The sequence below is a fragment of the Nanorana parkeri genome, unplaced genomic scaffold (assembly GCF_000935625.1).
Source record: "Nanorana parkeri isolate BGI_ZX_2015 unplaced genomic scaffold, ASM93562v1 scaffold483, whole genome shotgun sequence".
Lineage (NCBI taxonomy): Eukaryota > Metazoa > Chordata > Amphibia > Anura > Dicroglossidae > Nanorana > Nanorana parkeri.
In genome coordinates, this window is record NW_017306751.1 from 816746 (window position 1) to 830419 (window position 13674).

General features: G+C 40.2%; 1 protein-coding gene across 8 annotated transcripts in view; it reads right to left on the minus strand.

Annotated features, from left to right (window-relative positions):
- SNAP91 (synaptosome associated protein 91) overlaps positions 1–13674 on the minus strand; it is a 100156-nt gene that overhangs the window by 14026 nt on the left and 72456 nt on the right. For 5 of the 8 annotated variants that reach the window (XM_018560872.1, XM_018560873.1, XM_018560874.1 and 2 more), the window contains 5 exons: positions 9862–9969; positions 9173–9457; positions 7016–7093; positions 6831–6902; positions 1907–1990 (listed from right to left, as the gene is read on the minus strand). In XM_018560872.1, the coding sequence (XP_018416374.1) occupies positions 1907–1990; positions 6831–6902; positions 7016–7093; positions 9173–9457; positions 9862–9969 (627 nt within the window). The remainder of the gene's footprint in view (positions 1–1906; positions 1991–6830; positions 6903–7015; positions 7094–9172; positions 9458–9861; positions 9970–13674) is intronic. The other 3 variants (XM_018560876.1, XM_018560875.1, XM_018560877.1) reach the window with 3 other exon arrangements.

A 13674-nucleotide genomic window follows, 5' to 3' on the forward strand; every position in this document is an offset into this window, starting at 1 on the left:
CCCCCCCCCCCCCCCCCCCCCCCCCCGTTAAGTAGAGAAACATTAAAAAGTGATAGGAAACCTACATTTTTACAGCTGTCAATGAAACAAAAGGTGAGGGAAAATCTTCTACAAGGACATCTGCTCTGGAGACAACAATTTCAAATGGGATTACACCATTTGTAGAAACTTTCTCTCAATTCATGTTGCATCTTCGGAACAGTAAGTAAAGGCAAATGCCTCCAGTGGAAGACAAAAAAAAACCCTTCCTTAAAAAGGAGAACTATGAGGTGAGTGCTTTTCACTCACCTCATAGTTCTAGCCGACCTGTGACAATGAGACTGTCACAGGTCGGCTCAGTAGATCGGGAGGTGAGCAAACACATGCCGATGTTCGCTCACTTCTCGATCCTGTCACGGCTCTCTGCCGTGACAGGGGAGGGGATGGATTCCCCCCTCCCGATCCACCAGCGCTGACTGGCGGAACAGACGGGGGAGGGGTACAGCTGGCTCTGCCTCTAGATAGGCAGAGCCAGCTGTCACTCACGCAGCTGTGCGGATCTCGACATCGATGTCGGGATCCGCTCCGGCTGTGGCATCTCAGTATACCGCGAGCTGTAGCTCACGGTATACTGAGCTTAGGGTGACGGGAGGGGGCTAGTTTGTGTCCTCCCCTTACCGTAAGGAGAACTATGGGGAAAAGCCCTGACCCCATAGTTCTCCTTTAATTACCCCAAAAAAACTTAAAACTAAAAAAAAAGGTTTTAAAAAAAGGTGGGAAAGCTTCTGAACAATCCATTTTAACAAGAAACTGTTAGGATGAATTATAGACACCATCAATGCCAATTTGTTTTTGTAGAACAGGCTCCAGTGCCACCATTCGTATGCTTCAATTGTTACTTTAGGAGTCACTAACCTGGAACATGTATACAGGTGTACTGACACTGCATGCTTGTTCCAGGCAGCAAGCAAGATAAAAAAGTTCTTACCCAACAAATACAGCTCCCATATTTCCACCCTCACAGCTTTCCTTCAAACTATGAAGATGATTGGTTGAGGGAGGAAGATTCACATATTGCATGTTACATTCCTCTCATTCACTGATCAGTTACTTGAAACCTTTAGTTAAAGTGACACACTGTGCAGTCAACACTTGCATTTTTTCCTATCCTATTTGTCAACTTTATGAAAGTCCAGGAGAAATACAACACTGGACAAGATACATTAAAAGACCCCATGACCTGAAAAGGTCAATCATATTGGTATTTTAATGGGAAAACTCCAGGATGTTTTTTTTACTATTAACCCTTGCAGTGGTGCTATAGTCATACTGCAAGGAGTAAGTGCTCCTTTGTGTCTAGATTAAAAATAAATAAAAAAAGTTATACTCACCTGAAGCTGAGCCACCTTCTTCTTAGACCGGTCCTTCCAACGTCTCTCCCCCCACTCTGCAGTGGTCGAAAGGCCCCCTAAATCATCACCATTATACACAGTGTATAGCTGTGAGGACGCCGAGGAAGATTCCATTGCACGGCGGAGAAGGAGACAAGCTGGAGGAAGGGCTGTGACAGCTGACAGGCTTGAGCTTCTGAGTATATTTTTGGAGTGTTTTCTCCTTTCCCACAAATGAGCACTTAACCCTTGCAGTACAGCGGTAACCCCACTGCAAGGGTTCATTAAAAATGTTCCTGGATTTTTTCTTTAAAACAGATCATAGCTTAGGGTACACAGTGGTAAGTGTAACGTATACCCCCTTTCACCACCACCCCCTTTGACCAATCACTACTGGGTATTTTAAAAGTAGAATTGGCCTTTAAGTAGCAACATCCTATTGTTAAAACACTTTTCTGGAGGAATCTGTACACAATTGCGTATATACATTAAAAAAAGATTCAGCAAAAAGTGGTGGTCAATTAAACATGAAATACCTCCAAATAAATCGAGCACAGCGGAAGACTCAATCTTTGCAGGTGAAGCCGTGGGCACAGGGGACGGAGCTGCAAAAGCGTCCACTACAATGATTATAGAACATTAGTCACAACACTGAATATACTGGTCTGTAAAGACATCAGCAATACTGCAAACAATCCTTCTGTAGTCAAGTAACTACAAAACAAGGATTCAAAAATGCTTGTTAAAACTTCGCAGTGTACAAAAGAAACAAAAACCTTTAACACAAATCTCATTATGCATTTTGTAGGAAATTTTCCATACAGGTACATTCTAGGCACAGATAGTATGCAGGAGTATGCTACTAAGAAGAACCCATCTTCTGCAAGTGTGACTATAACTATATGGTGACTAGAATGTCTGTATCACTACAATACATTTAAACAAGTAAATTTATTGTGACCCTGTGCTCAGATTATGTACACTAAAGTATTTACATATTCTAAAAGGACCACTTTACAAGTTCTCATTCACTTCCGTAGCTGTAAGCATTGGGGAGAAATTAATTTTCAAAGTTCCCAATAGGGGCTTTGAAATCTCAGCTCTTTCCATAAGAGAAGAGTTTTGGCAACCTATCAGTCTTCGAATATACAAACAGCAGGGGTTTCTAAGGTGGTAGAAACACTGAGGTCCCATTCACACCATGTGCGGTGATGAGTGTTTTTTGGCACTTGATCAGGTCACTGCAAGGGCACATTTAACATGTGCCCTGTTCACACTGCAACACTGCCTTCAGGTGTGTTGCAGTGCGTTGAGGAAAAAGCAGACATGTTACATTTTTCCGTAATGCCCTGGAGCTCAACTGATGCTACTGTCCATTTTTACACTGCAGATGTGCTGTGGTGCATATAAATTAATGAAATGTCACTTTAAAATTTCAATAAAGTTAAAAACAAAGGCACCCCACTGTTTTTTTTTGTGTGAGGCTAGTGTGAACCTAAAAGCAGACTTAAGAGACTTTGTTGTGATCTTGAAAGTGAATTACTTCACAGTACGTGCAGCTAGAGAGGTAAGGGCATGTTTTAAAGTGCTTTTACTGCATGTTTAGAATATGAAAATACTTTAATGTCTGTAGTCTGGGAACAGGTGGACTTTAAAATAAAACACATTGTTAAAGGGGTTGGTGTGATGGAATATGAGAAACTAGAAAACATGGAGGACCACCAGGCAATTTTTGTTATTTTTGGATAATTCCAGTTTTGTTTTTTGGTTTTTTTTTTTGTGCTGCCTGTGTCCTACAGAATTTCTACAAGGGGTAGCGACAGTGTCACTGGTTTCTTAGCAGATTCGCTATAGGGGTAGGAGAAGGTTGCACACCAGAAAATTGTAAGTTCACCTCACAATAATGGTCTAAATACAGTTATGCACTAGACAGGAAATGAGGGGAACGCATTCCCGTCAGGTACACAGACAGCAACTAAAACCAGGCTAAAGGTTTTAGAGTACTCAAACAACAACCTGAAGACCTGTTAGCAATGCATGTTAAAGTGACACTAAACTTAGGCGTTAAATCTTAAAAATTCATACCAGTACCCCAACCTACATAAATGTAGCCTATTTGTGTATCACTTGACTGTAGATCTTCAAATTATCTCTGAATTGGTATGGACACGGTCATTCCTTCTGGAGAGTGCCTACTTTTGTTCCCTATGGTCCCTGTGTGTGTTGTAAAGTAGTCACCTCTCCAAGCTTGTTCCTGTGTGTTAATAGGGTACTTGAAAGCATTTTTAAGATTCAACTCATGAGTATAGTGTTATTTTAAGAGCAGGTGTTTAATATGCAGTAGACAAAGCATATTGTTGGTCTATTGCAGTTTATCTACAGTGGGTGGTACATCTACAGGCTTATATTTGGGATGCACAGATACCAAGTACTGTACTTGGTACAAGTACAGATACTTTTCCAGCTCCAAGACTAACCTAGAGAAAAACCTCAGAAGTTAGGAGGCATTTTTAAGGAGCATTGGCTATGGGGCTCCTGGTATTTGTGGATCCCTGTTTTAATGTATGACTTGAGATAAATATATTTATTATATATTAGGGATACACCGTTATTTTTTCCAGACCTAGTACAAGTACCGATACTTGTCCAAGTACTCAGATACCAATTACCGATACATTTTTGTTTAGGGTCATTTGACAGTTTTTAGTAGTTTGCGTGAAAATGCCAAGTATTGGCACCGGTATCTAAACTGTTATCTGTGCATCCCTTGCTTATATCACAACACTATTCAAACAGCAGTAGCAGTCTGCAACTAGGGATGAGATTTGGGTAAAACCCTAAAACTGTTTGGACCAGCCCAAATTTCTGGTTGTAATATGTGAACAAACAGCTGGGGAAACCAGGAGATGCAACTATCAAATATGGTCACGAACATATTTTCTCAATGACATTACCCAGGATCCCCAGGGCTGGTTTTTTTTTACATCACAGCAGCGGCAGAGATCTGTCATTTAGCGATGGTAGTGTGGCAAGGCAGCATCGTCGGGTGACTGGTAGTCATGTTGTCAGGGACACATAGTCAGACAGCAGGTTATTGTAATGAATGATGGATCTACATTACTGGACGACATGGCTGATGATAGATTTGCATCAGGGAACATTTATCACACTATGGGTGACTTTATTTACTTGTAACCCTTTGTGGGAATGGGTAACAGTTACTAACCTACCTCTGTACTTATTCTCCTGGGAGAGGTCAGATATATGTATACACACACACACAATTTAAGTGGCTTATTTACAGTTATGCGTTCTTTCGATTTTCACCTTTCTTGACTAGCAGGGGCTAGGACTCCAATCAATCATCACTGCTGGACCCACCCCGCAATGGACGCAGATTACATGTGAGGCGTATAGGAGGTTGAGAGGGAGCAGGTGTCACTGAAACAGTTGGAGCCCCCCTGCAAGTGATGAAAAAAGTAATTTGGGGTGTCTAAAACGAGGAAGTCAGCTTCCAAACAGACAGCAGGCAGAGCATGTGCACCAAGTAGGGAATGCACCTATACCAGTTTTTTGGTATCAAGTATGAGTACCGAGATTTTTTTTCCGGTACTCGATGATACCGTGTACCGATACCGGTGCCATGTGCCCAAATTATCAAGAATTTGGGAGGTGGATCATGACCCGCTGCCCGGCTTCCTGATTGCCTGGACTGGGAAGCCGTTCTATCGAAAGAACACTGGTTTCACTTGCCAAAGCTTCCTGACCAATCAGGAAGCCGGGAGGTGGGGCATGATTTGCTGCCCAGCTTCCCGATTGGTTAGGAAGCTGGCTTCACTTGTTGCTAGGCAGCCTAGTGGCAAGTCATGATCCGCCTCCTGATTGGCCAGGAAGCCGGCTTCACTTGTTGCTAGGCAGCCTGACTTCCTGACCAATCAGGAATGGGGGGGGGGGGGACTTGCAGGTATCTGAAAGCCCCCTTTATAATAAAAGCTGGCCCCCCAAATATTCACCTCCTCCAAGGATAATAAATGCAGGGGGCACATTAGTACCCCTTTACCCTTTCCTACAATGAGTTAAAAGAAAATAAAGACATCCGCATTCTTCATCAACCAAGACAATCCACCTTATGATGAGGTTTTCCTACCACCACCACCACCCAGCACGGGGTGATGCTACCCCACAGCACTACCGCCACTAAATACACATCTCCAACTGCTGTATATAAGCAAACTGCCAGGGATCCCAGGAGACATCATTGCCGTTTACTTTACAGTAGCTCTAGGGATCTGTCATTTAGAGGCAGTAACTGATAACACTAACCTTGTACCCATTTCCCTGAGGGTGAGGGGGTAATACCTGGGGCCTCCTTTACTATAATGGGGACCTTCAGTTACTTATAAGTTACAACCACAAATACCCAAATCCTCTTGGTGCATCAGACATGGGGAGGGGGCAGGAAGTGGGCTTTTGTTCTTCAACAATGGCTTTCCTGTCCCTCCTCCTTGCAAGGTACCCACCCTATGTTGAAAGGCATGCAGTCTGGTATAAGGGCCTTGCTGTAATTTTTTTGGGAAGCCCACACTATTTTCTCCCCCCTCTTTTTTTTACTGTCACTTTTAAAGAACCAAGTTATTTTGTTTTGTAAAAGCATGTGCAACTTTAGGCATCCCCCAAGCTTGTTAAAGGATTTGTGTATTTTCAATGCTGCCCTTTAAGCCCAATGAAGAGAACCTCTCTCCACTACGGTAATCAATTTTTTTGCATTGGCATAGGTCACACATGACAGTGCCAAGCTACCCATGCCCTTTAACAAAATCTTGCATACTAGCCTTGAAAAAAAGGCCAAAAAAATTAGACGGGTTTACTTCCCATATAGTTTACTGGAGTTTGGCGCTAAATTGGGAGTTCGGCGCTAAATTGGGAGTTCGGCGCTAAATTGGGAGTTCATGGATTTCCTGCTGGATGTGCCAAACTTGGCCAGGTTCACTTATCCTCATTTGTAAATCAATAAATAACTTTCTCAAGATAAGAGAAGGTTCAGTGATTTTGGATTTCCATGGACTACCACACATCATTACATTAGGTAGCCAAGTCAAAAAATGTGTCCTTACAAAATAACACTGTATTAGTCAAATCCCACAAGACGCTGCAATAACATACTGTCAAAGAAAAGCTAAAATGAGAAAAGAACTAGGCACATGCAGCTAAAAATCTAGAGCATTAGATGATACTCAATGCAAATGTAATGAAATGTTACTGCAGGCAAAGCTTGTTTAGAACTTGAGAAGACACAGCCTTGCTTAACAACAATCAGCAACATGTACAGTTGACTAGCCACTTGAGTTCTGTTCTCTATTTTTATTATGAATGAACTTCAAGGCTATTTAGGAATAGTTAACTGCAACTCATCCACAAGGCCTAAATATCACTCAAGTGCTTTGTATGAAAAGCACTCACCAGACAAGAGGTCTCCAGTGAGGGAAGTCTCGGGCACAGGAGAAGCCCCATGCGGTGGGGATGAGAAAGCATCTTCCCAAAGCGAGAGGAAACAAGAGCCAAGTCAGTTTAAGCAATGAGAAAATCAGAACTGCAGTAAAAATAATGAAGCTTAGAATGTCAATGAGAGAGATGTCATGTGTTACCTGTCCCAAACAGGTCTATGCTAGGCGTAACATCTGGCTTTGGAACAGCAGCTACTCCCGAAACAGACTCAAATAAATCTAAGACCAAATACAGGTAATGTTATTAATATAAACATTTCCCAAAAAAAGCTTCCAATGATTGATCAATCTCTTATCATAAAGAAATAGGCATGCAACAAACGCACAAAACAGTGACAAAGCAGATTCCATTTGTATAGTAAAACATACAGATGAATCCAGACACAGCAGCTCAAGTTCCAGCTTATTGCAATAGCATTATGAAGAAAAATAAAAAATGATTGTATTAAGTAAACTTGAGACCGCAATTTTGCAAACAACGCATGTGCTGAAACAGCCAGACAATGCACTGCCAAGTTTTTTCCTTTTTGCCATTTGAACTGACTTATAAGCCTAGTGTAACCTTTCCATCCTATTCTTTTAGTAGGTGCTGGCATGTTCTTTAAGAGAAAAAGGGTATGCAAGCTCCATGCTGGGCTGCCACGAATAATGAACAGCCCATACCCTTTAAGGTAATTCTAAATTATTACTTTATTATTAAATGTTATTCTTGTAGGTGTTTGTGGCATTAGATGTTCCTGATGTCCAAAAATGCATCCTAATAAACACTCAGTGGCCGCTTTATTAGTTTAAACAATCTAACAAAAAACTATGATCATTTATGATATTCTATTACACATGGCCAGGAAGGATTTCAGGTGCCTGAAATGAAAAATAAATCTCAGACACTTCTAACCTCCTACAGGACTATTCACAAAAGGGTGAAGGGTTTGGAGAAGGCAGGAGAAGTGAATAATCTAGGACAACATAGCTGATTTAGAAACATTCTCCAATTCAGCTCACTTTCCAGTTCTGCTATGTTGTCCTAGATTGTTCACTTCTCCTGCCTTCTCTAAACTCTTCACCCCTTAGTGAATAGCCCTGCTAGTATTTTAACCACTATGGTTAATAAAGTTTGAGAATGATTGAAAACACAAACCTCTACTAAATGGAAGATCCATGGACAAAAACACCCTCTTAATGAGAGAGGTCAAAGAAAACTGGCAGACCTGTTCAAGCTGATGGAAATTCCATACAAATATTTTTTACACCTTAGGTATACAAAAGGTTATCTTCGAGTCTTGGAGAATGGGCAGAGGACTATTAGCCAAGGACAGGAAAATGTGGCTACTCTGAGGAATGATTAACCAAAAACAGACAATGGGAGTTTAGAATCATGTTGCCTGGTCTGATGAATCTTGATTGCGGTTATAATATACAAATTAACGATTTTAAGTTTGGCACATGCAACATGAATCCATCCTCATCCTGTTCTATATTCACAGTTCTGGCTGAAGGTGGTGGTGATATACTGGTTAGAAACTTTTCCTTGATATATTAGCCCTCATAATACCAACAGAGTATGGTCTGAATGTCACACCATAATCCAGCATTGTTGACCACGTGCACCACTTTGTCTGTATTAGAGAAGTGGTCCTAACAAAGTAGTCACTGAGTGTACGTTTCTGACTCCTTTTGAAGTTGAGGATATTGAAAGGAATGCGTTCTCTGGCTCTCCCTGTACCTGCATATATCAATATTCTCTGCAAACTTAAAAAAAAAAAAAAAAATTTGGCTGGCAATTGATCTAATCAGCAAGCCACCAGGGTTTTTAAGCTATGAGCTGACCAATCTGAAATGCCACTTTTGTAGCATGCACATATATCTTGATAAAAATTTCAGTATTTGACATTGAACTGACATTTTAAGTGAAGAGGATCTTAATAAATTTTGAGTAGCTCTCAAAGTAAAACATATTTGTTAAATTGTGTCTGCAGCGCCTGTCAAAACCCTTAGAAATGCTATTTTAATTATCATCTGCTTTGAAAGTTCCTTGAACACTACAATTAGGATTTGTTTGTAGGTTGACACTTTTGGGAAAAAGCTTTCAGGGAAAAAGAAAAAAAAACTGAAAAAATATACACCAAAGCAGAAAGAAGTATGAAATTCTACATGGTATGGCTGTACTTTTTATCAAAATGGTCTTGACAATTATTGAGGCTAGACAGCATAAATGAAAATGTTAACCCTAACTAGCAAGAAACAATTGACAACGAACAAAAATTCACCTCTAGACAAAAAATACCCAAAGACATTTACCACCAAAGATATCTAGAGCAGGAGCAGCAGCAGCAGTTGCTGTGGTAGTGCTGGCAGATGCGGTGGCAGCGGTGGTAGTAGCAGTTGTAGTAGTAGTAGGAGGAGGAGCAACTGCTGTAGCAGGTGTAGGAGGAAGAGGAGAAGGAGTAGTTGCGACAGCAGCACTAGCAGCAGCTGTGTTGGTAGTAGGGGTAACTACAGGAGTACTGCTTTCAGCTGGCTTCAAAGCAAAAAGGTCCAGTTCAGGAGCAGCTTCTGCACTACCTTCGGATGGGGCAAAGGGGTCTTATAAAAGAAAAAGGTGGAGAACAGAAGGATAAATTAGGAAGGATTTAAGAATTAAATAACTACAGGATCAGGAACTAAGAGCACTCAATTAAGAAACACCCCATGCAGTAGTTAACCTTAGTGCTCCTCAGGAGAATCAAGTAATCATTTACATTGCAAAACAACGTTTTATACATGGCCATAGAAGACTGGATAGTACACAACACAATCTTCATACACTTAGTTTCAGCATTTCACAAACATAAGACATATTGAAAACAAATACTAATACTATGACATAGTAGAATGCCACATAGTATACAAACTACATAGGAACATGGATGGCCTGAATACGTGATAGCTAGAAGTAAAGTCATTACAAGGCATGCTGACAGATGACAGGTAGCAGACATGAAACCCACCGTTTCCAGAGCATGCATCAAGGGCCGCTGCAACAGGGACAGGGGTGGAAGGAGCTGCAGCCCCATCTAGTGTTGCAGGTGCTTCCCCAGGAGAAGCAGCAAAGGCGTCTGTGGTGAGGTTTTTATGCAAGTGAAGCAAAAGAAGAGGGAGAAAAGGAATAGTAAATAATAAAAAAAATTACATTGGAGGGTACCATTCCCTTATACAACAAGTGTTACCATAAACAGGTAAACTATCATTTAGCAATACATGAACGATAACAGCTTATATTGTATAAGGGCTCCATGCATGTATGTCAGCAGTTCATGACTCAAACACCAATTACCCCCAAAAAGTCTACATTGAGGGATATCCTTGTCTGAATATCAAAGTATATTTCTGAATTGTTCTTTGTATTTATTATTGAATTTACACAAGGATACACTCAAGATTTAGCATGAACACTGCAGTATGACACATTTAGATATTGGAATGCTAGAACGAAAATGTAAAGCTCCAACCAAAAGGGAATATAAGTGGAATCAACCAAAGAAAATGCCGTGTGTATTTCTTTAGCAAGAACAAAATTTAAACTTATGACAACCTGGTTAATTACATTATTACCTCTGTAAAATAAGCACACACTTTTGGACAATACCAACCTATATCCTTTAAGAGTGACATTTTGGTGGGCCACTTTTTTAAACTTTATTTCAGAAAATAATCCACTTGCTAACTCATCAGTAGTCAAACTTATTGCAGCTTGTAACTGGCTTTATTTCTGTGTCAATAGGCTACTTGGTATCAACCATAATCCAAAAAAGCAGCTGCTTTTCTATGTATAAGATTGCATGTTCTAGTCTCCTCACATCCTAGACCAAAGCCAAAGAAGAGGCACTATGCACCAGCATGAGCCCCAGGGCAGACAAGTTGTACAGCCCCCCCCCCCCCCCCCCACCCACCACCAAAAAAAAAAAAAAAACAAAACTACTACTATACTTTGCAAACTACTTGAATTTGTGATGGCTATATTGTGCATAAATCATCCATACCCGTGACAAATGAAATTACTATGCAAGTGCCATTTGACATGAAAATAATATACATGGTTATACAAGTTCAAGATTGTTTAGAAGTGGTAAAGGTCATAGAATATCTTATTCTATGGCCAAAACCTAAATACTTTTCATTCTTTCACTTGCCCATTACTACATCACCTATATCTTGGATTTGCACATATAGCCAATGTTATTCTCAAGAAGCCTGTTATGCAGTGCTGTCCAGTTCCATTTTAAAAGACCCATTAGCAAAGGCAGTATTGTCTGGAGGTTACTAGCCTACAGCAGCAGTATAAGAACACCCCTGACCCACGCAATCTGCCAGTTCAACATACAACAAATGATTGCTGGCAACTGAAGCACACTTGACCTGTAATGAGAGGTCTGCGCCCAATCAGATGGAAGACAAATGGTGGCAAAGGCTGTGAACAAAAGGTATTTTCCTTCCACATGCGGCCTGAATGGACTCTTGCCATTTTCTGAGAGCATGCCTTGATCTGAAAGTAGTACTCATACTAAAAAGGAAGGTGGCTCAGAGCTCAGGGCTGGAGCTGGCCTTTTCATAAAGTGAGGCTATGTCCCCTCTTCTTTCTCCATTATGCCTGAGCCTATTGCAGAGCTCACAGTGGCAAATGCAGAACAAAATATATGGACTGTAGTGGTTGGTGATCCTTGTGATCAAGCTTGTTACCCAGTTAGCCTATACTGGAGACAATTCCAAATCGGACATAGGCTGCAAACATTTAACGAGTTCCTGCCTCAGTACATATCTCCCATAGCAGCAAATATTAAATAATGAGATCTGCAGTTAGTTAATAGTTATCAAAGAGAAAAATTACCACACACTGTGTGGTATAAATGAAAAAAAGTTTTAAACTTCAACTACCCCCCACCATCACATTGAACTGTTTAAATACCTAAATAATTTGCGTTATGGTAAGAATGGTAAAACATTACTTTGAAATCTCCATTTACAAATACCGCTGAAAATTTTATTACACAAAATTCCTTTTTTACTGAAGTAATATTTTCAATGCAGATTATGTGTGTATAATTAGTGAAAGTAGAAGCTTAGATCAAGAAATGTTTGCTGGCAACTTTATACAGCATTCCAACATATATCCAGAGATAAAAGCAAGCTAATTTCCTGAACAGATGCCTCCCTCTAGTGTTCATGTACCATGCAATTTTACTGATAATGCAGACAGACTATGAAAAAAAGAACTTCAATTACTTTTTGTGAACCATTTCAGTCCTAAAATAAATACTGATAAACATATTTAAATGCAGTTTTATGGAACCGATAGCCAAATCATTATGCTTTCCTTCCCTAGGTATACTTTACAATATCTGACATTGGAAGTCTCATATAACAGGGGTGTCAGACTACAGGAAATGCACATAGCAGAAAGCCAATATATTATTATTTGTATTTTATTACTATATTATCATTCAGTCCTATGATGTATCTAAATAAATACATGTGCTCATCTGATTCTCTTGTTCAAGTTCATCAATATATTATAAGTTTCCTTCACTTAGGGTTTGATTTGCTGAAAATGAGGCGGGCTACCTGGCTGATAAAAGATGTTTGTAGGTGGCCAATATTGCTACTCATCGATTGTTTCCCCAACTGCATTGAAAAAAAGTATATATGAAGATGAGTACCTGTCACTCTGCATCCTAATCAGAGCACCAGTAATTATTGAGTGCAGGGGCTATGGATCTAAAACATGGCACACCCACCACATATGGTTTGCATGCAAGATTATCTGAAAATGAGACTGGCTACCTGGTTGATAAAAGGTGTTGTTGCTACTTTTCTTTTTTTTCCCCCACCTGCATTTATTGAGGTACAGACCTGCAGATGAGTGCCTGTCATTCTGCATCCCAATCAGAGCACACATCCAGTAATGATGAGTGGCATGGGGCTGAGGATCTGAGACATTGCACTTCCACCACGTTCAAAAGGGTGCTGAATCATAGCAAGCGATATGTACCATCTGTATTTTTCACCACAAGCTTTAATTAGAATGTTATCTCATCTAACAGTTCTTTACCTGCCTGAGTGCATGTGTTCTTGACTGACCTTAATAAGGAAAATTTTCTGGTAGTAAAAAAAATAAAAATAAACCTACTAAATATTAGGTTATAAGCTGTTGAATTCTTTGTTCAACTGTAAAATGCAGCTGCACCTGTACCAGTTACAATTAGTTTGTGCCCATTGCTCTAGCATCCTAGGATGATAGAGGTCTCTGGTTTTTCCAGCTTAATTGTGTTTAACCCCTTCAAGACTGAGGCCCTTTTTTCCATTTTTGCACCCATGTTATATTCCACATTTTAGGCCTGAAAATGATGTAAAACCCCCCAACATTATATATTTTCTGAATGCCAAGACCCTATAGAATAAAATGGTGGATTTGTCGTCAGATGCTATAGAAAGTAGACATTATCTGTTCAACTTAATTTCCTGCTACGTGCATTAAACTCTGTGAAGCTTACTTTTTATTTACAGGAGTGTCAAAAAAAAGAAATCAAGTAATGATAAAGCATATTGCACATGTATGCATTTGTCAGGGCTCATGTACACGGTTATCAGAAGCAAGTCATATGAAGCATGCACGTAGGTGCTTCCGAGTTGCTTTTAGGGTCAGAAGGTTTACATAGCCACCATAAGCCATGGTCTAGGGCAGTAATACTACCAGACACATCACACAGTTGCCTATGCATCATGTTGTAGGCAACACATGCCTACATTATATATATATATATATA